Source organism: Saccostrea cucullata, unplaced genomic scaffold (assembly GCF_032062105.1).
Source record: "Saccostrea cucullata isolate Sc308-1 unplaced genomic scaffold, CSIRO_AGI_Scuc_v1 ctg2997, whole genome shotgun sequence".
Taxonomy (NCBI): domain Eukaryota; kingdom Metazoa; phylum Mollusca; class Bivalvia; order Ostreida; family Ostreidae; genus Saccostrea; species Saccostrea cuccullata.
The window spans coordinates 159348-182052 of NW_026921008.1; the positions used below are offsets into that span (position 1 = coordinate 159348).

Here is a 22705-nt window from a genome sequence, read left to right on the forward strand (position 1 = left end):
TACAATATTTTAAACATGATAAGAAACGGAAATTAGATCATTGAAATCTGTGTCAATCTGTTAATTAAGGTTACTTAATTTTCTTGCACCCTAACCAATTTATGATTATCAACAATATTTGATGGGCTTATCATGCTGTGGCAAGGCACTTTATTAGACAATAGTGAATACCTCTTACTAGATCCATAAAATATTTCTGAATTGGCACCTACTCTGAAAAACCCAGCGGGGGTATTTGTCCCTATTGGACAGTTCTAGTTTTAGCAGTGTAGAGTTGTGAATTACTACATTAATCATAGTTATAAGATGGTCGTAGAATTCATTTTTTTTATAATTCAGACAGATACTAGTATATATCATATATTTTTTTGGAAAAGCTAGAAATTTTATATAAAAAATTGTAAAATGTCAAAAACAAATAAATATCAGTTAAATCAGAAATGGAATTGCATAATATATTAAATATTCATTTAAATGGCTTCAGAGATCAGGGAGTGATGACGTAATTTTCAGAAAGTACTTTATTAAAATTGAGATTGCTTCAAATGGCACTTCTTCCTTATATAATTACACTGTGTCTAAGAGTTTCTGATGTACTACTCCTCTCACAAATTAAACCAGGGATTGTAAGCCTTAGGATATACCATGTAACAGTGGATCAGAAATTCCTGGCTAGCAAAGATGAAAACGCCTTTCCAGCAAATGGGGATCTAAAAGAAAAATGTCTGAACCCCTCAGAGATTACCCAAATAAATTATAGAAGTGACATTATTTAGAAAAAGGACTTGAGAATTATATATACTGTCAGTTTCTGCTTAGCATGGAATAGAAAGGCCTAAGATGTATGTGTCATATGCAGGACGTTTTTGGTTATGACATCAATCTACCTTAAACTTTATCTAAAAAGAATTGGGGTCCTTACATAATCGCATATTCTCGGATCTTTCCGTCAGAGGTTGGTTTTCTGCTAGTCAAAAAGACCCGAAAGGCGAAACGTTGCGATTAATTCTTACAATGACTCAGCGGGTACTGAGCTATTATTGACTGTTTAAAAACTAGATTAAGTGTGCCCGATTTATTTATACTGAGAACGCATAAATGTATTTTTTTGAAAAGTTAACCATGATCGCTTCTAAATTGAAGTGCATTGAACATGGCATATTAGACATGTACATGTATATGAAATCCCTCATAGTGAGTTTTTTTTAGGCAAACCTCTTGAAATAAAGTAATTATTATAAAAAATTCAGACTGTATTAATGCTTGTAACTTCAGATATGTTTGCACTTTTGCCGGAGGAAAATGTAACTATGATAGTATGTGTAATATAAAAACTTTGAAAAATAGAAGATATTTTCCATGCATAAAAAGGTTATATTTAATGTGGAAATAACGGGTACTTTTAAAATGTCAAAATTCTCAAGTGTACAATATTGTCAATTTGAAGTGACGATATCTTGTTATCAACCGAAAAAATTAAACTGTGGCGGATCCAGACATACTAGAAAGAACGCAGTGCATTTTTTTTACAGTCACAACGCACAAGGCTCTGTTCTTTCCGCCTTTTTCCCCCCCCCCCCCCCCCCCCCCCAAAAAAAAAAAAAACATTAAAAGGGAAACGAATTCTCACTCAAAATCGGGATCATTCGCTGTGATTAATCTGTCTGCCTTTGGTTAAACTTCAAATATAGGTTAACTGAACTCAACATCTAAATATACCATTACATAATATAATTGTTTTATTAAGGATCGGGTTCGAAATGCAAGCAATTAAGCAAGCCTGTACAAGTTATATTTAGATCTGGAATTTCCCCTGTAGTCCCAAGCGTTTTCGGTTTAATGCCTTTTCAGTGTTGAAGCTATAATAATTAAGGTAATTTCTTAATATTTACTTTCACGGGATATATAGATAACCTAAATTTAACATTTGATGAAGCTTAAGGGCTGAAAACAAACGTCAGAAGTCGTGCAACTCGATGCTGTTACTTTCATTTTGTCCTTTCATCATGTAAATAAACCAAAATATAGGCTACCTTTTTAGTTTTCTTGTAATAACACTCGTATAACCAGAGTATTTTAGTATCTTTCATTTCGCTAGTAAAACCAGATAATTCAGTTACTTCCATTTCGCTAGAAAAAAAATTAACAAAGAAACAATTATCGTTTTTCTTAATAATTTACACTAATCTTTCACGTCAGTCGGGTATTAGAGAAAATCTTGGATTTAATCTGAGCTCTCGGGTTACTCTCCACCATCAGATCTTCATGTAGTCATGTCAGATCTACAGAACAGGCAGTTTCGACTTTATAAAGAAATCCTGAAGGATTTCCGTAAAGATGTGGAACCACTATCTCTCATGGATTACCTAGCAGGCTGTCTGACGGAGGATGACATAGTAAGATTATAAATAAAGTGCTCAATTTTAATCTAAACCTGATATGTTCAGTTTTAGACCTGGTTCATTTGATTATAGGAATGAATTTCCTAGGCCACACCAATAAAAAAAATTTGTACGTCGGACCCGCACGCTCGTATTTAAACAAATCTATATAAATAATATTAATTTAAAATCCCTGCACCATGGGAATTCTGTGCTGTTTTCTGTTACATTTCCACTCTATTTATCGTACTTTTAATCTACTTACTCTGCAAATTAGAAAAAATACAATTGTCCGCTCAATTTTTTCACACACCGCCTAAAAATCTGCTTACAAAAAAGTAATAATATTATTTAACTGCTAGCGCGCTCGTATTTTTTTCATCAAATGTCCAATGAACAAGAAATTAAATTGGTGTGGCTCTATTTAAAAACATTCATTTTTGATTTGGTTCATATGGACGTACAATATTTATAGAAAATTTATTATATGATTGAATTCAAACTTGATGATATGTAATTAGGACAGGGTTCGTACAAAGCTGTCAAACAAGGGGAGGTCAGCGGCTGTGGGGGAGTTGTTAGACAGACTTAAGAGAAGACCGAACTGGGAGAACAATCTACTGGAGGCTTTACTACACCCAGAGCTCAAACTCCAGCACCTCGCCAAACTGTTCATTGAAAAAAGCAGTATGTATTGTAGTTGTGTTTTAGAAAAAACATCTCTCTATTCTTAAGGCCATCTTTGAATATTTGTTTGCCCTCTGCTGACCCAGGATAAAAAATAATGGGTTGGTAGGTAGGTGTTAAAGAAATTTCTTCTAGAAATTTTTAACATTAATGCTGAATGTTCAAAATCTACTGAAATAGAAGGTACTTATAAACTTTAAAATAAGTTTTCAACGGAATGAGAAAATTTCAGAATGATTGGTTCCTGGAGTTAAACAAAGTTTTCAGTTGGGCCATTTTTAGCCGGTCAATTGGGAGAGGCAAAACATTTTTTTAAAGATGGCATAAGAAGAAAGAACAAAGCTGCTGTTACTTTCACATATCTTAAATTATTTACCTGAAATCATCAAATGCAATATCAAAACTTCATTTAAAAAATATTTCCATTCAGGTATTGCATGTAAATTACATTTTTCCATTTTTCACCCTAAATGTACAGTACTAAAAGGAAAGATTAATTAGCATATTTTGGGGATTTTTTTTCTATTTGATTTCCTTTTATAGTGAATTTAAAAAAAATCAACTGTTGAAGTCAGTTCTGAATTTTATTCTCCAAAAGTGTCCCCTCCTTCCACATGTTCCAAATAAATAATCAATAGTAACCTTTCCAATGAATTTTTTCTCACGGTATTCAAACAGATTACACATAATTCTACTTTAATTTACATAATTATTTTTTCTTTTTTAGCTGAATTACAAATAAAGATCACTCTGCACACCAAATGCTCAGATGGACACAACTGTGCATCAGTAGAACAGATACCCCCTAATGTTAGTTCTCAGGTGCAGGTCACTGAGAAAGAAAAGGAAAAGTCTGAACTAGAGAGAGTATTGGAGGAATTTAAGGCCAGGGTAGACCCCGAAGATTTCCTGCAGTATCTGGAAAACTTGAAAGAAAAGGATGAAGTGAGAAATTTTCAACTTTTGAAATAACTTTTTAGCTCACATGAATGATGAACTGAAGGTACAAGTGAGCTTATCTGACAGAATAAAGTTAAAACCATACCTTCTTCTTTAATGGTTATTTCTCACCAAATACACAAGGAAAGTTTAATATAGAATATTAATATTTAATGATTTTAAAATCAACAACAGGATGCCATTAAGAGTAAGCAAGAAAAAGAAGGAAGAGCTGCAGCATCGGCGGAACTGGTTTCTCGTCTTCTCCAATACAAACACTGGAAGAATGACCTAGAAAAAGCATTGAAAATGCCAGACAGTGGTTTGGAGGATCTGGGAAAAGCCCTTTGCGGTAAAGTTAAAACTACAGTTGGATGCCAAAAGTGAAGATAATTTTATTTGTTCTCTATATATTTCATTGAAGACAATGTTTTGTAAAATCACTGGCAAATGGTCAATTGTTGTCCAATTTAATCATTTATTTCAGTACTTACACCAGAAAATGTATTATTTATTTGTTTAAAGGATCATAACACACTAAGACTTAGTAAAAAATAATTCATCACTTTACATCAGTGCTAAAATTCAAGATCAATGTTGACTGCATAATTCATTGTAAGTATGTGACTTAAAAATCATTTTGCACTTAAATTACAATTTTTTTTAAATATCAATGCTAATCAGATAAAAACTTTTGTTTTTATCAACTACAACAATTTCTTGGATTACCGGTATCAAGAAATTTGTAATAAAATCTGTCAAGAAATGTTATACCAATGATTTTACAAAATGTTGTTTTCAATGAAATATATAAAGAAAAAATAAAATCTTCACTTTTGGCACACAACTGTAATTAATATCAATGTATTCAAATGCATTTCATCATAATTAAAAGCAAGAAAAAAAATCTATAGCCCTCTGTAAGTCATGGATCTGTGAGAGTGAAGCACTCTGGGTCTTTCTTAAAATAAAACTGACAGTAGTAATTAAAAAACAGTGAAAATAAGATTTGTATCTTCTCAAAAATCACTGGTCCAGAAGTAATTACCTTTAGGGGTAAACTTCTTCAGCAAATACAACTTTTTTTGTTCAAGACATAACAAGTAGGATGTGGCTACAGTTAGACATTATTTTAGCCTTAACCAAAGGGTCTGTAATTTTAAAAACTTAAATCCACACTTTCTGATCATTGTTCCATCTTTTTGTAAATTCCCAATTAAATCTTTGATCCCAGAATATAGCAGGGGCTGACAAATAGATTTTTCAAGCACTTGCCCACGGGCAAGTGCATGGTCAAATTTCGATCACTTTTAATTGCCCTACTGTAATTTTTACTAGCCCCACCAGCACTTTATATTCCTCATTATGAATGTATAAAGTCTCTGAATCGAAAAATTTTACAGCCTAGGATTGTTGTTCTGAATACTGGCGACATTTAATACCACCTGCCATTAAGTACTACCTACCATACAATCTGCTCATTGATTGTATGCTGTTTTAGGTCCCGTTCAAGAGTTTTCCACTCATATAGAGACGTAAAATTGCTTTCATATTTTAGCTATAGTCATGATATCTGCTATTTGTTTACAATAATGGTTATTGACCTTTGTTTTTTCTTCTCTCATACCTGGTATGCTTAGACGGTTTTATACTGAGTTATTCACTAATATTGTTATGAACGATTGTACTTATCATCAGCTTTTAATCGTTTTCTGCCTCATAGCTGCCAAAACTTTCTCCATTTCTCCAATGCCAATTTGTCACTTTCAATTACGTACATATACATGTACTTAAAACTTTTGATAAAACTTGTAATGAATTGCATAATGATGACACAATCAAACTTGTTCGCATATGAAGTGTGACAAACAAAGGAAGATAACTCTTACAACAAAATAATTTTAATTTTGTGGAAAACTGTGACATTTTTAAAAATATTGATTGATTTTTTTCATTAAAAATTCACTTGCACATTTTGCAATCTAAATTACCCAGCTATATGAATGAAAGATTCTAATCTTTTATATGTCAATTTGTATTACAGAAATTGATGTGGAAATAAGTGATTTAGAGACGGCAATAATAAGCATCAACCAGCAGAACCTAGAGGTAAGCTATAGATGCTCTTCATTTAAATACCTCTGTTGAAAGTGCATGGAGACAGATTTGAAGTAAATATTTTCTGAAATTTTCTGTTTATTATCTTGACTGAAATTACAACTATGTAGTTGCAGCATTTCACACAGAAATATCATTAATTTATTTTCACTAGAAATTAATGAAACATGTGTGATTGACAAATCTTTGCACTTTCAGAAAATAAATTTTACCCTAAAACTTAAGTAATAGGGAAACAAATTATTGTGAAGACTCTATATACTTATGAAAAATATTAATAAATTAATCCAGAAAATTCAGAGTAGAAACATAATGAAGAAAAATCTCCTCACCAGTATTGTCGGACTCTGCTCAGTGATGAATAGAGTTTAACAAATTGAACACACCGGGCGAAATGTAAACTGGTTTTGTAAAAAAGGAGTCCCATTTTTGTTAATGTAACCATTTCAGTGGATGCTTTTGCTTTTTAGCTCACCTGAGCCAAAGGCTCAAGTGAGCTTTTCTGATCAAAATTTGTCCGTTGTCTGTCGTTGTTGTCGTCGTTGTCGTCGTCGTCGTTGTCGTCGTTGTAAACTTTTCACATTTTCGACTTCTTCTCAAGAACCGCTGGGCCAATTTCAACCAAACTTGCCACAAAGCATCCTTGGGTAAAGGGGATTCAAGTTTGTTCAAATGAAGGGCCACGCCCTTTTCCAAGGGGAGATAATTATGAATTAGAGCAAAATTAATGGCATTTTAAAAAAATCTTCTTCTCAAGAACCACTGGGCCAGGAAAGATGAAACTCATATGGAATCATCCTTAAGTAGTGTAGATTCAAGTTTGTTCAAATCATGACCCCTGGGGCTAGGGCGGGGCCAAAATGGCCGACCCAAGTTTTACATAGAAATACATAGGAAAAATCTTTAAAAATCTTCTTCTCCAGAATCACTGGGCCAGGAAAGATGAAACTCATGTGGAATCATCCTCAGGTAATGTAAATTCAAGTTTGTTCAAATCATGACCCCCGGGGCTAGGGTGGGGCCAAAATGGCCGACCTAAGTTTTACATAGAAATACATAGGAAAAATCTTTAAAAATCTTCTTCTCAAGAACCACTGGGCCAGGAAAGATGAAACTCATGTGGAATCATCCTCAGGTAGTGTAGATTCAAGTTTGTTCAAATCATGACCCCCGGGGCTAGGGTGGGGCCAAAATGGCCGACCCAAGTTTTACATAGGAATATATAGGAAAAATCTTTAAAAATCTTCTTCTCCAGAACCACTGGGCCAGGAAAGATGAAACTCATGTGGAATCATCCTCAGGCAGTGTTGATTCAAGTTTGTTCAAATCATGACCCCCGGGGCTAGGGTGGGGCCAAAATGGCCGACCTAAGTTTTACATAGAAATACATAAGAAAAATCTTTAAAAATCTTCTTCTCCAGAACCACTGGGCCAGGAAAGATGAAACTCATGTGGAATCATCTTCAGGTAGTGTAGATTCAAGTTTGTTCAAATCATGACCCCCGGGGCTAGGGTGGGGCCAAAATGGCCGACCCAAGTTTTACATAGGAATATATAGGAAAAATCTTTAAAAATCTTCTTCTCCAGAACCACTGGGCCAGGAAAGATGAAACTCATGTGGAATCATCCTCAGGCAGTGTTGATTCAAGTTTGTTCAAATCATGACCCCCGGAGCTAGGGTGGGGCCAAAATGGCCGACTAAAGTTTTATATAGGGATTTATAGGGAAACCTTTTAAAATCATCTTTTCAAGTACTTCAAAGCTATGATTAGTGATATTAAAATGGAATCATCTTCAGGTAGTGTAGATTCAAGTTTGCTCTAATCATGAACCTCTGGGGGGTCAAATTCAAGACACCCCCCCCCCCCCCCCCGCGCGGGGCGCGTAAATTCAAGCCCGATGTGCTCAGGTGAGCGCTGTGGCCCCTGGGCCTCTTGTTTATAATTCTTCTCAGAATTTTCTTGATTATAGTTTTGATATTTTTCTTAATTACACAACATTTCTTCTTTTATCAAGTATTAAGGCTAATTAAAAGTTTTTTTTGTGAAAGTTCAAGGATGTGTCAATCAAACACGTCCAAAAATTCATAGTTTCGATAATTTTCAGATTAAAAAATTTGTTAAGATGTTTCCATGTGAAATGCTACAGCAAAATATAAGTCATGATATTAAACAGAAAATTTGAGAAAATATTGACTTCAAATCTGTGTCCAGGCACCTCAAACAATGGAAATCTGACACCAGGGCTCTTAATGGTCAATGATTGGGGTCATTTAATGACCCCATTTCTTATTCAAAAATGTACCAATTTCCAATTTGTTTTAATTATACTACTACAATTAGTAATTTCTCCCAAAAATTAAATATCTTATAGTTTGATATAAAACATTACTTGCTACTCATATATTTTTGTATTTCAAAGCAAATTTAGCCAGAAAGAAACAGCAGAAAACCAATAAAATTAATGAAAATTAATTTAAAAATGAGGATGTCCCAAAATTATCATGAGGATCAATTTGTATGGGTCTGACACTACATGTAGTATCCCAAAAGGGACTTGAAAATGCGAATGTGAAAGAAAATGCCATTAAATGAAAGGAATAAGAAATCATGCAAAGAATATTATGTTAAATGTTTGAAACATTAAGACTGAAATATTGAAACTTTAATACATATTGGTTAATGAATTTTTTTAATGATTGTATAGAACAAGACAACCTCTGTCCTGCTCTTTTTATGTTCCTCTCAAGTATGTTTTTCTTACATGTATATCTTCACACTGCCCTTATTACATGTATGTATATATGCAAGTATTTCAACTTATTTCATGATCTTATACTCTGTTTTTCTTTAACTGTAATTAAAAGAACAGGCAGTGATCAATAGGTGTATCTACTAGTATTGTATATTTTTAGCCACGAGTCTACTCTGCTCTTTGGTTTTTTTTTGATGCATATTACATAACACAGAGTTTGTCGAAAAAAAGTATTTATGCCAAAAGTGTTTCCAATCTTAAAAGTATGTATGATAATCTTAAAAAAAATCTAAGGCACAAAATAGGACAGTAAATCTCATGTAATGATTTTCTCATTACATGTACACAAAGATATAAATGTGCCTTACATTACACAGTACAATATTGCCAAAGAAATAAGAAATTTACAATATACATGTATATTGCCCATTGGACTAGTTATGGCAAAAATGATGAGAGACTAATGCAAGAAAAATTGAGAGTTTATGTTTTGCACTTTTGATTTATTATTTCTCCATAAGGAAGATTAATGATGTAGAAAAAAATCTTACAACTTCCTTACGGAAGAAATCGGGAAATTCATTCCTCATACAAAGTTTGCTCTCGATGTTGATCCAGAGTAATTCCATTGTGTTTAAGGTCACTGGCAGAAAATACATAGTTTTGTCCATTTCATTACTCTCTAATGGATGGATATTAAAAAGATGATATTTTGGAAGATAAATCATAAACTGAGTATTTATTTTCAATCAAAGATGATTTTAAATGTCACTGGCAGGAAATTTTAAAGTGTAAAAATTCACACGGGTCCACAGCTTTGTAATAGCCTGAAATAAAAAAAAAATTCCTACATTTATTTCATATAAAGATTGTTATTGACTATCTGAGAACAGCTCATTTTCAAAAAAAAAAAAAAAATAAAAAATACCGTGCTGACAAGGTCAAGATTGCTTTTAGAAAATTTTGTAAGGTACTAGTACTTTAAAAAAAATGCAGCAGGAAGTTTAATTCTGTTCACAGTGCTTCTAACATGCATGTTATTTGATGTTGTTATCCACCATATTATCTCTTACATAATTGTTTTGTTATCAATTTCAGCCAGAAGAAATAAAAGAGAAGAGAATATCTATTGTGCAAGAGTTCTTTAGGCAAAGACTACTAGATGTTCGTTCTGATGAAGATCTTAATGCACTTACAGCACTGACAGATAAAGTATATGCGTATCTGAAGAAACTTGGACAAGGATCCATAATTCTGACTCTGGCTATCAACAGTCTGGAGACCTTAGAGAGCATCCAAAAGATGTACCATGGTGGAGTGCTTCTGGATGCCATACGGAAAGACATACTGGGACAGAATCGACTCTATCAAGTCAGGCACTCGATGGAGAAATTTGAACTGATAGCTGAGAAGTATGGGATAGATAAATCCCTCCTTGACTTCAGTGCAGACAGATTTGATGTAGAAGTACAGATCCATCCGGTGGACATTCAGTACAGTCTTCTAAATCTGAGGGCTTACAGAGGTAAAAAAAAATTAAATAAAAAAGCAGACCATGATTAGGGGAAGGATCTATATACCGTATAAGTAGAAATTTTAGTGTCCCCACAAATTTATTGATTTGTCCATGAAAATGGGTATGTTATATTTAGCGAGAAGTAATTTTAGCAGTAGTAAAAAGCTCACTAAAGAAGCCATTGTAACTAAAATGCAACTGATTTTTTTTAGCGATATTCCATTTTAGCGATCTCACAACCCTTGCTAATAATGACAAAATTAAATCCTTGCTAAAATTTCTGCTTTTACGGTAGTTTCAAATTCACAAAAGCATCAAAAATATTTAAGAATTGTGTATGGTAAAGGTTGTTAACTACATATAAAATTTCATTTTAAAAATAGTTATTGTAATGTGAACTAATATAAATTGATAATTATTTTAACTTCTCTTGTCAGTCTTGTTACACATTCAGCTTAAATTACCAGATTATGTATTAGGTAACCATATATAAAAATCTAAGGTTATTTTATCTTTTTTTTAGACTCTAGCATTCCACGCACAGCTATTCAGAGCTTAAGGAATTTCAGAAGGAAAGTTCACCCCAAATTGCAGTGTGCAACAAACAAACATAGGCATTATCTCACATCTACCCTCTGCGAGTTGTTAGAAGACCCATTTGTCCAAACTCATTACGAAGAGCTCGTATCTAGTTTGGAGGGATCAGATTTTGAGGACTCTGTAGTTATTACTACATGGGTGGGGAAAAAGTTGGAAAGTTTTGTGTCAGATCATAAATTTAAGACTGAGTTGAGTAAACTTGGGATAGAACTGGCAGACGCAAGAAACAAAGATACAGGTAGAAAAGAAGAGCAATGTTTCTTTGGTGTCAAGAGGGTTCAGGATATGGTTATACCTCAGATAACAGGTACAAGAAAAGTGGACTCCTGTGTTCTCTCAACAGAGATATGGGAAGGGATACTGAAGGAGGGGATCATTATATTCTCCAAGGTCCATCAGAAATACTATTTCAGTAGTCCACTCCTGGAGCAGTATCTGATATACAAGAGTGGTGTTTTGTCTGCTATGCAGTTATGTGGGTACTACCCCCTCTTTAAGTTGGCAGAAAATCCAAGAGAGTTTTCCACAGTTCTGATCAATTCAGATTTTACAAACAATCCATCTGGAAGGATGGAATATGTTTATTTACATTATGTTGTCATGAAGTTAGCTGATCAAAGTCATCGACTTGATGCTCTCAAAACTTTAGTTACAGCAGAAAAGTTTTACACAGTGGAAGTTCTGAAGGATACCCTGGAAATCCAAGCAAATATCCTTAATATACTAATTCAAGAACAAATGATTGACAGATTTGAATTGTCCATCGGCCCCAGCAGCATGACTCAATGGGATATTTCAACAGGAGTTGTTCACAAATCTATTATGATCCCAGATATTGAGATTCTAGTTAATCTTGCAAGTGTTCTCTCAACTTTGGGGACATTGAATATTCATGTCACAGTAGATAAAAATGGTCAAAGACTGGCAGATACCAAATTGAAAGTCAGTCAAGGTGGTCCTGTGTTCGGAAGAGGCTATCTGTCACTTAAGTTTTCAGGGGCAAGTTTGAATCCAACAACAGATGTTAAGATTCTACGTGAAGGGCTTCAAAAGACAGAAAACTTATTCGAGCTTGATTTGTCTAGAACAACTCTTACTCCAGAAGCTTATAGAGAGATAATTAAAGCTTGCAGGTTTTCTCCTCTTACTTCTCTTGTTTTGAACGACACCAGGCTGATGGACCCTAAGAAGCCAGAACCATTAGGACTGCATTTCCTCCCACAGCTAAAACGGTTGGAAATGGAAAGATGCAATCTTGGCAATGCGGGCTTGCAAGCCATGTCTTCAGATTTCAAGATAGCTGCCAATCTGACTGAGATCAATGTTGCAGACAATAAGATCACTGGTTCGGGAATAATGCAAATGTCAGCTTTACTTATGGACAAAGAAAATTTAAGAATAGTTAGAGTTCATGAAAACACCATTGGGTACGAAGGCGCTGTGTCACTTTCGATTCTGTTAAAAAATTTACCTCTTCTTGAGGTTGTAAACCTATGCAATTGTAAGGGAATCTCAGAAAAGGGGTTTGAACTGATTATTAATTCTCTGAATGGGAAGAATTTGAAGAAAATGAATGTAAGGGAATGTGGATTTTCCCAGTCAGTTGCGGAGAAGTATTTTAATCTTCTGAAAAACATGCCCCATTTTCAGCACCTGGATTATGGATGTAATGCCATCGGTGTTTTAGAAGGAACCATGACGGAAGGACTTTTAAACATTTCTGCCTCCTTTTTAGAAATGTTGAAGTGCAATCAGCATTCTTGGAACCATCTGAGTTTGTGGAAGTGTCAGTTAGGCTCTACAACCATATTCACATCAAGTGATAGTCTGCTGCATCTGTCAACCTTGACGGACATTTGTCTTCAAGAGAATGACCTCGATGACACAGCAGGAAGTTGTATTGGTGAGTGTATGGTGAAGTCCTGGCATAGTCTGCGTTATCTCAACCTAAGGCAGAATAACATTGGCGACTCTGGAGCAAGAAAGATTTTAGATGGAATCCTTACCAATCCAAAACTTGAGAAGATTTATCTAGATAGGAACTCCATACAAAGCATCGAATTAGCAAAAGATTTGATCCTTTTCTTCTTTGAGAAGGCTCCACCTAGTCTGAAAGAGATGGACATTTCGTACAATGATGTAACGGAGTATAGGCGTCCTCAGCTGGAGATTAAGAAATACCTAGGAAGTATGAAAGGGGCAGATATCAAAGAGAGTGATGGACACACAGATATATCTTTTAAAGGTCGGACAATGAAACTGTAGATAAAGGAGTAGAAGACTCGATTATTCACATCAAAACATTTAGGATCCTTAAAAGGATTCAGTATCAACTCAAATATCGTGTTTCAAGATTGTGTTTAAGGAATAAACATGCAATATAAACTATGAATATCAAAAACTATATCTGCTTTTGTAATTGCCTAAAGATATTTCTATCAAAATCTGAAATCTGAGTTTCAATAAGGAAAGGAACTATTCAGAAAATAAACATCTACATAAATGTAATACAGAGGACAAAGTGAAGTGAGAGAAAGGGAGAAGAGAATGAGTGATGCTAAGTAAACTGTTCCAGCTTTTTTCACTCTAAGCTCCTGGATTGAGAAAGATTGACAACAAAGGTAAAGCTGGAATACCAGTACTTTAGTTCTGTCATAATTAATCTGTTATACTAAGTGATTAATATTTATGACCATGAGTTTGGTACTACATCTTGTAAATAAATATATGTATATTTTTCATTTTTGTGTATTATTTAACTTCTATAATTAGACCCACTGCATAGGACGCAGAGCAAACATTTCCATTCACTGTCATTTTTATGATTATGGTTATAGGTCCCATGATTAAGCCTCAGAGTACGTGTATATATATATATATATATATATATATATATATATATATATATATATATATATATATATATATATATATATATATATATATATATATATATATATATATATATATATATATATGTCGCGGATGTATTCCGGAATTCTGATTATCGACCATGAACAGTCTAAATTTATGCTAAACTATTTTTGTCAATTAACCCGTTCCTGATTTATTCGACTTCAGTTCTCGAACTCCCTTATTTTAGTGAATTCTAAGCATTGTGTTGATAATGTAATTTGTGAATTAACATTGTAGTATACTTGTGTATTTAATATGTCGTTTGTAGTGAATAAAATAGTATTTGCTACCTGGTGTCCAACGAAATACGCACGGACGGTTTATCTCCTTTATCCCAAGGGGGCATGTAACCCCTGGGGTCTAAGTAGATGTGGGGAGTGCCGAGCACGCGGTTTGGGGAGAACAAAGAAGGCTGTGTAGATAGGCAGACGTAGTTAATTTTGAATGTACATTGGTACTTGAGTTAGGAATATTGGGAGAGTTAAAGCTCTATATTTCCTGGTATTTAACTATTATAAGACAAGAGGGTTATTGGACTGTTTTGTCCTGCTTTGGATTCGTGGCCTTTTGAGGGCGGTTCATGAATCGGGGTCATATTGTTTTAAGTGTATGACTGTCGCTTTACGGTGTTTGTAAAGTGTGGGACCCTGTGTCTTGTTCTTTTGTGTCTGTCTGTGCGGTAGAGCACTGGGCCTTGGTTTTTGTCTTCTGCTTCGTTGGCTTAGTATGTTTTCTTGGCATGTTTTGTAAATACGTTGAATATATTTAGTCTGTATATATGTTGCGCATATTTGTATATTTTGGCAGCGCACATTAGAGTCATAGTTCTATCCCTAAGGTCTGATTTTTATCAGACCCGATCCCTGAGTGTTGTAGGGAGGCCGGTTTGGCTATAATCCGTCCCCCTACACGTTACATATATATATATATATATATATATATATATATATATATATATATATATATATATATATATATATGCAGTAAACATTATTGAAACATCTTGAACAAGACAAACTTCTGATTCTTTAAATATCTGATAGTATTGTTTTAACCAGAATTTTTGGCTAGTCATTTATGTTGTATGGTTGTTTTGAAACAAAGTCACAGCTATGTGATGAGTATTAAATCAGGATCTTTAAAAAAAACTTACCCCCATAATATGAGAAGTTTATGCACTAAATAAAAATGCACGGTCTGGGAACGTGGCTCTCATAGGATATCGGTCAAAAGGAGAAAAAAGATTGACACTTGTCTAAGTTGAATTGCTAAAGATATGACTTCAAGACAACAAAAGTGTGTCTGCACATGTTTACATGGGGAAAATATTGAAATTGAAAGGTTTGAGATGGTTTGTTTAGCGTCTCTTCAAGAATTTGTTAACTCATATTGAGGCGTCACTACTTGGAGGGCTACAAATTTAGACCTGTAGTATGCGCTTACATCCATTTTAAGGTCACCTGAGCTAAAAGCTCAAGTGACCCTTTCAAATGACTCATTGTCCGTTCGTCTGTCTGTTCATACAACTTTTCATATTGTCCACTTCTCAAGAACCTCAAGGCCAATTTTAAACATACATGGCGCAAAGCATTCTTTGCTGAAGAGGGGTTTGATGTAAAAATGAAGGGTCTTCCCTCACAATGGGAAATATTCAAGAAAAGACAAAAATAATATTCATTAAAAACTTCTCTAGAACTGCTTGGCCAGAAAAGCTGAAACTTTTTCTGTGGTATAGTAGACACAGGCACCTGACGTTACTTATTTTTCTTTTAATAAAAAAAATTATACCCTTACCTTATAATAAACAAGGTACCCAAGGCGCCATCTTGAATTTTTCTAGGCCAGCCACATCAGCACGATTTTTCGCTCGAAACGGAATGACAAGATAATTTTGCGATCCTCTCCGTGTAGCGGCAGGTCCTTCAACATCTATACTTACGACCTATCCAACCAAATCAGCACATTTCGTTTGCAATTAATTAAAATCTCTCCTCGTTTTCTATCTACTGCTTCAGATATGCGAAAAATCGCCAAAGGGGGCCGGAAGTTTACATCATTATGTTAATGGGAATTCCCTGCATGAATCTGATTGGTTAACATATTGAAACAGAATAGAAGCTTTGCGGGAAAACTTCGCACCATGCTTACCAAAGAACAGTCGAGGGCATTGAATTTAATTGAAAGTGGACATAGTTGTGTAATTTTGGGGCAGGCGGGGACGGGAAAGTCATATCTAATAAAGGAAATGCTTAAAAGAATTAAAGACAAACGTGCATCCGTAACCGCTAGCACGGGGTTGGCGGCACGACAATTCCAAGGCGCCACAACTATTCACCACTGGGCAGGGCTAGGTGATGGAAGGTTTGAAAACCAGCACTTATTAAAAATCCTCAGTGAAGAAACCAAGAGCAGAATCCAGAAATGCGACTTGCTAGTCATAGATGAAATATCTATGATCAGTAGGAAAATTTTTGAGAAGGTGTGTAACGTTATAATTTTGTTTGAGAAAATGAGAATGTTGCCATAAATATTACCCTGTGTATTTTCTTATGAAGTGCAATTATATAAGCATTACCATGGGTAACTATCACAAATATTAACTGTTATGGGATGGTTAAAGAGCCGTTCCGATTTTGTTTTTACGTAGCAGACAGTATTTCCGGTTTACGGGAGAAAAGTAAATACATCTGATATCTGAGTTACTAGGCCATGTCTATCGCTTAGATAACCTTACAAAATTTATATGAGAGCTCTTGGAATAATCTAGTTTTATACTGAGAATGTTTGCACCGACGTCCGTGTGAAATTAAGTGTACATTTGTTTATGTTGAGGAGGTACTGTTTACATATAAATACTAAAGTAGGTAGGCCTAATAGAGGAATTTCACATTCCTTAGAGTTATCTCATTTGTTTAAATACCTACATAGCTATTAATAGATACAGAGGTAGAAATAGTCTTTGGACTGTACCTGATTATATAAGGCCCATTGCCTGATTACTGTACATGTACATGTATGTTACTCACTTACTGCCAAGCGGTTGTTTATATCATTATTTGTAAAATGCATATCGATTTCAAAGTATATTGAATGATGCAGTGCAGCAATAGCTCTTTCCAATCTTACTGTAAATCTTAGTTATTCCCCGCTCAACTATATATAATCGTCTATTTTCTTTATTTAGCTAGAATTCATCTGCAGGTCAGTTAGGGAACCAAGCCTATATTTTGGTGGATTGCAGGTTAGTAATTTGAATCATCAATGCACTAAAAATTGCATAGCTTTAGATATTGCTGTTGATTAAACCTAGAAAATAGGTTCCATATATTGTAAAGGATAATGGTAAATGATAGGCAAACTAATAAACATGTAATTACCGGTATAAGGTGATTATTGTCATAAAACACTAGATAGCCTATGATTTTAATATGTGTAATACAAGTCTAGTTTGTGAGAATCATGGCATTTTGCAGAAAAGAAGATAAATATACAATTCTGTTTTTAAAATATTTTTTAAAATTCCCACGTATTCATAGGTTGTGTGTGTAGGTGATTTTTTCCAATTACCACCCGTCCCAAATGACTTGTACAGGGATCCTGGAGACCATGCATTTACTTCAGATGTATGGACAAAGACAATCACACACATCATAACACTTAAAACAGTAATTCGTCAGAGTGACGAGGACTTGATCCTAGCCATCAACGAGTTAGAGCGTGGTATTCCAAGTCACCAAACAAACCAGTTGATGCTTGCCTTAGATAGACCCTCGACAAGAAGCAGTCCCTGTTTTCTATTTGGTACAAATTTTGAAGTGGATTGTTTCAACATGACAGAACTGCACAAAATGCCAGGAGAACCAACAAGTTACTGTGCTGATGAAGAAGGGGAGCAGAAATATCTAAGAAAGATCATCGCAAATAAACTTCTTTTACTTAAAGAAGGTGCCCCAGTCATGCTGATTAGAAATCTCTCTGACTCTCTAGTTAATGGGTTACTGGGAACTGTGCTAAGGTTAGAGGACGATGGTCCAACTGTGAAATTTGAAGACAAAATAATTAAACTAAACAAGGTTACATTTAGTGTATTTGACCCTGCACAGTGTGCAACAATAGCACAAAGAAAACAATTTCCTATTGCTCTGGCTTTTGCCATGACTGTTCATAAGTCCCAAGGGCTAACTTTACCTAATGTAGTTGTGGATTGCAAAAATATTTTCCAAGCAGGTCAGATGGGTGTGGCAGTTGGGCGTTCTACAGACCGTGGAGGGCTCTGTGTGAGGAACTACGATCCAAAGTGCTGCAAACAGCACCCTCAGGCTGTGAATGATTACTGTTCATCCTTGGGGGTTGTTGCCATAGGAGATCTATCTTGCTGCCAAAAAGTATGTTGATAACGAATTTGTATAAAGCATGCTTTTACTTATGTAAAGAAAATTATTTATGCTATCAACTACCGGTAAATGCATTACGCATTTACAGTGTATTTAACAATTTTTTACATGTAGTTTAAAACTGATATATTGTTATAAACTAAAAAGTTAACAATTCATTATTGTTAAGGTGTTTATTTTTATTAGGTGTTCGAAGATGGCATATTTGAAGAAGACTTCTTTGATACCAGTGAGCATGGTGAGATACATGTATATGTGGCAGAAAATTCAGATGAGTCTGACTTTGAGGAGGATGACATGAAAATGATAGAAGAGCTAGAAAGGGTTCGCATCATGCTTTTGAATTTGTCTTAATTTTCTAAACAACAATGTCTACCTTTTGAAATATAATTAATAATAAGTAACAGAGGCAAACACTTGGAATATTTCTCAATCACAAGAAATATTTAGAATGACAGGAATATTTTAAACTGTGTACATATTAATGGCATGTAGCATAACTATTTGAAAGTTAAAAAATCTCAGTGTATGATAAAAGAAATATAAAGATCCTTAAGAAAAAGCATGTTTTTGTTCATACAGTTTTGTATTGATTTGATTCAGATATCTGTGACATATTGGCATGACATACAATGTATTTAACTTTCAGGCTGAGAACTCAAGGCCAGAAGGAATGGATCATCAGAAAGCAAGACATCTTCTGACTGAATTAAGGGTGCAGAATCCACTATCAGATAATCAAAAAATACTGAATTCCGATATTATTTACTTTGAGATACACTTTGATCGGTTTTTGGACTTTGTTCAAGTTTTAACTCAAAAGATTGAATCTATGAAGAGTGAACATTGCAGTTCTTCACAGTCTGTGAAAAACTGGACTTCATTTTATTCCAGCTATCATTCGTTTCTGCAGTCCAAAGAATACAATTCTTTATGCAAATCTCTATTCTCAAGTCGAAGTGTTAATGACTTATTCTGTGGAAGTGTTGCTACAGCAATTCGAAAAAATATTGTAACGTCACAGACAGAGCAAGAGCCAGAGCAGCCAATGAAAACCTGTGATACATTTATATCTGACTTTGCACATGGCAAGATACGTTATGTTGGTGGCCGTGCTGTAGCGAAATTGAAGTACCATAATACTAACTTGGTGCGAAATGATCTTAGAAATTATGGGAAAATTTTGAACCAGCAAGCAAAAGTAAAGGTGGAAGTGCTTCAATCTATCATCGTCTCACAAGCAGATGTTGAATGCTCCACGAAATTTCCACGAAGTATAATTGACGTCAAGAGGAAACAAAATCTGTCTTGTGGTCTAACAAATATTACAGATGGAGCATTCCAATTCTTTTTAGAATTGGAAAAGACTCGAATTCCGTTGTATAGTGAACATGAACTTAAGTACCATGGACAAAATGTTTTGCAGCATATTCAGGCAACAATAGTAGAAGACAGAAATTTGTTCAATTCATGGACCAATCTATTTTCTAATCTACAGACTAGATTGTTTACCATGAATGCAGACTTGGACACTTGTTCTCTTATATTGTCAGACATAGTTGATGGAGCAACAGCAATTACCTGTTTATTTAAAGACATTGTGAATTCTTACCTGAGAGTGACAGACTCTGAATATAGAAAGAAACTTTTAGAAGAAGTTGGACAAAAGAAATCTATGGAGCACAGAAAAAAAGTTTTAACTAAAGGAAAAGCAAAATCCTCAGCAGCAAATACTAACATTTCCATTCACGACTTACTTGGTGCTACCAACAGGGAAGCATATCACTTAAAACTTAAAGCAGCTTTGATTGAAAATTCTGGCTTGTTGAACATTTTTAAAAAGAAAGAACTGTTAATCTTGGGAAAGTTTTACAACACTAAGCTTAAACAAGCTGACAAGAAGGAAGTTCAGTGTGATATTCTAAGAAACACTATTTTGAATTGTGACAAGATGCCAAATCCAGATATTCAGTTGAATCTGTCGGATCGTCAGGGTTCATCTATTAATTAGGATCATTCAATGTAAGGTAAAATCATACTATAAATTTACTGCAGCTTTTGAAATAAAATTTGAAATCAAATGTTGATCAAGACTAAACTTAATTTTATTTATTTACACATTTGTTATGATTGTTTTTGGTTTTCTTTAATGTTCAGATTTTTGCAAAGCTGTTTGAATGGAAGTGCTGATCCTCCATGGGAACCTGCTTTCCTTCTTGCAGCATTGGATTTCTTGGAAACCAAATTCTGACATAGGGTTATACTGTTTGTAGCACTACAGTATTGTAGATAATTTGGATTGCTTCCGGCACCATGATGGAGTCCCCTTTGCTGAGAAAAGATGTTTTCAACAATGTCGCTGTTCACAAATCCTGGTGTAAGTATGTACTTAATGTCATTCACAACAATTCTACATAAACTCTGAAATCCATAAAGAAGGAATTTCAAGTCCTCCCTAGTCTCATGTGACATTAAATGCTTAACATCTGAAGTATCTTTTTCCCACTTAAGGAAGAAGAGGAGAGCACTGGAAAGCTGTTGTAGACGTTCATCCTGAAGGTCTGCGATGGGACGTCTGTCATGGAAGACATTTATCAAAAGACTAGTCTGTTCCAATAATTTGATGGGCCCATCACAGCGGGATGCAGCAAGAGTACTGTCCCCCAAACTTTCCTTGAACTGTCGCATGAGATGCAGCATGTCTGAGTTGAGGCATTCCTCGGCGAGATGATTCCTCATTTTTTCTGCTTGGTTTGGATGCAGATGTTGAGAGGTAAGTTTGTGATGGATAGAGAGACCATGCTTTTTATCCCATTCATAGGCATCAATGAAGGTTTTCCAAGTTGTTTCACATCCATCAATGTTGAGAAGTCTAGAGTGCCACTGGCATGTACCACTGCTCAGAATGTTATTTCTAATTTTTTTAAACAAATGTGATGGATCTGCAATGAAGATTACTGGATGGGTATTACAGAAAGGATTAAAGCCAGCCATATCAGATGAAGGTGATGGAAAATGCATTTTGATGAACGATCTGTTGTTAGATGCTCCATCCAAGGAGGTGTAAATAATATGAAACCCCCATTGTTCAAGAGCTTGCACTACATCCCAGAACATTGTATAGATTTGTGGTGCATTGGCTTGGGTAGTGGGATAGTGAGCAACAAGGAAGCGGAAACCTGTCAGACCGTGGAAAATGAATTGAATGACATGGTTTGCCAACAGGTATTTGGAGGACTGCATTCTGTTACCCTCAACTCCTAAGTCAGGCATTCCTATCAATTTGCGGGACTTACCATGATGGTCTATTTGGATGTCTTCCTGAATGGCCATTTCATCAAGAATAAGGCCTCCATAATAGCCCTCTTGAGGAATTCCATCATTTTTGGCCTGCATGAACATCCACTGTAGCATGTCGTTATTGACTCCAGATGTTTGATATACAGAGTTTTTGTATTTTGATAATGTGTTTACACAAGGTAGAATAAGTTTTTTACTAAAGCAGAGTTGCTCATAGGCCCTGGGACTTCTTGTCCAAATAGAAAATGCTAATTGCATAATGTCAAAATCCCATTTTCTTGCTGTAGTATTACTGACACTAGAATTGATAAGTTGAGATTTTATAAGTGCAAGCTGTCCTTCTCCTAAATAGGGTGCCACCTGCTGAAGATACTGCAGTATTTCAGTTGGAGAGTTGGGAACATGGTTGGTGGATGTGGATGGTGGAGGAGGGGGAGGAGGTGAACTTTCTGTTGACTGTACCAGATGTTCAGATTCTGTAGCAGTAGATTTAACGATACGTAGACTTTTGCAGTGGTGACATGTCACAGTTTCCCTTTTGGAATTCAATGGCAACACTTTCATGCACTGTGAAGAGTATGCAGTACTTTTATGGTGAGAATTTGTTTGTAGAATGACATTTTCCTTGTTATGTACCGATATTTTTTCTGCGTCTAAGCCCTCACAAAAGCGAAAAGAGTTTAGTAAACAGAATAATGAGTTCACTTTGAGGAAAGTAAATTCTATTTTGTCATGTTTAATTCTTTGTATTTTATTCCCAACAGATATCTGAAATGACCCATCAACATTGATCAACACTTCCATCAGAATTTTATGACCATTGCAAGATAAGGAAGTATCTTTCGCAAAAACAACGGAAGAGGATGAGTTCCTTATCAGAAAAAAATCATCTGGAATACACTTGTAGATGTCTTGCAAATTTGCAGGAGTATCAACATCACATCTTGGAGCTAATCCTGTATACACAAAAATTTTTTGAGTCCAGTTTCCCTTTTTACGGACTTTTTCTCTTTTTACACCCTTGAAAGTGTTTGAAACAAGTCGCCCAATATATCTATTTACATCTGTTTTTAGGTCAAAATATTGACTGAAATTCACTG

General features: G+C 34.9%; 2 protein-coding genes and 1 long non-coding RNA gene across 3 annotated transcripts; all 3 read left to right on the plus strand.

The window, feature by feature from the left end:
* The first annotated feature begins 1808 nt into the window (after window positions 1–1808).
* On the plus strand, window positions 1809–13736 carry LOC134258957 (uncharacterized). The gene is made up of 8 exons (XM_062741549.1): window positions 1809–1873; window positions 2200–2396; window positions 2903–3068; window positions 3796–4013; window positions 4203–4359; window positions 6052–6116; window positions 9978–10404; window positions 10919–13736. Exons 2-8 carry the CDS (start codon window positions 2274–2276, stop codon window positions 13258–13260), a joined length of 3498 nt encoding a protein of 1165 aa, XP_062597533.1. The 5' UTR covers window positions 1809–1873; window positions 2200–2273; the 3' UTR covers window positions 13261–13736.
* A 2315-nt stretch (window positions 13737–16051) lies between these two features.
* LOC134258949 (uncharacterized) lies at window positions 16052–20386 on the plus strand. Its single transcript, XM_062741539.1, has 5 exons — window positions 16052–16390; window positions 17096–17152; window positions 17448–18296; window positions 18492–18629; window positions 18955–20386. The coding sequence occupies exons 1-5, from the start codon at window positions 16052–16054 to the stop codon at window positions 20314–20316; spliced, it is 2745 nt and encodes a 914-aa protein (XP_062597523.1). The 3' UTR covers window positions 20317–20386.
* A 46-nt stretch (window positions 20387–20432) lies between these two features.
* LOC134258950 (uncharacterized) lies at window positions 20433–22650 on the plus strand. Its single transcript, XR_009990246.1, has 3 exons — window positions 20433–20682; window positions 20817–21078; window positions 22370–22650. It is a non-coding gene; the product is annotated as an uncharacterized LOC134258950 (long non-coding RNA).
* The last annotated feature ends 55 nt before the right edge of the window (window positions 22651–22705 follow it).

What these genes read in the sequence shown, in the direction of transcription:
- LOC134258957 (XM_062741549.1), top strand. Translation starts at nt 2,274, where the DNA reads ATGTCAGATCTACAGAACAGGCAGTTTCGACTTTATAAAGAAATCCTG. An exon ending in TCTGGGAAAAGCCCTTTGCG is followed by an intron (nt 4,360 to 6,051) that starts GTAAAGTTAAAA and finishes TTTGTATTACAG; the next exon opens with AAATTGATGTGGAAATAAGT. An exon ending in TCAACCAGCAGAACCTAGAG is followed by an intron (nt 6,117 to 9,977) that starts GTAAGCTATAGA and finishes TATCAATTTCAG; the next exon opens with CCAGAAGAAATAAAAGAGAA.
- LOC134258949 (XM_062741539.1), top strand. Translation starts at nt 16,052, where the DNA reads ATGCTTACCAAAGAACAGTCGAGGGCATTGAATTTAATTGAAAGTGGA. An exon ending in GTAGGAAAATTTTTGAGAAG is followed by an intron (nt 16,391 to 17,095) that starts GTGTGTAACGTT and finishes TTCTTTATTTAG; the next exon opens with CTAGAATTCATCTGCAGGTC. An exon ending in TGATAGAAGAGCTAGAAAGG is followed by an intron (nt 18,630 to 18,954) that starts GTTCGCATCATG and finishes TTTAACTTTCAG; the next exon opens with GCTGAGAACTCAAGGCCAGA.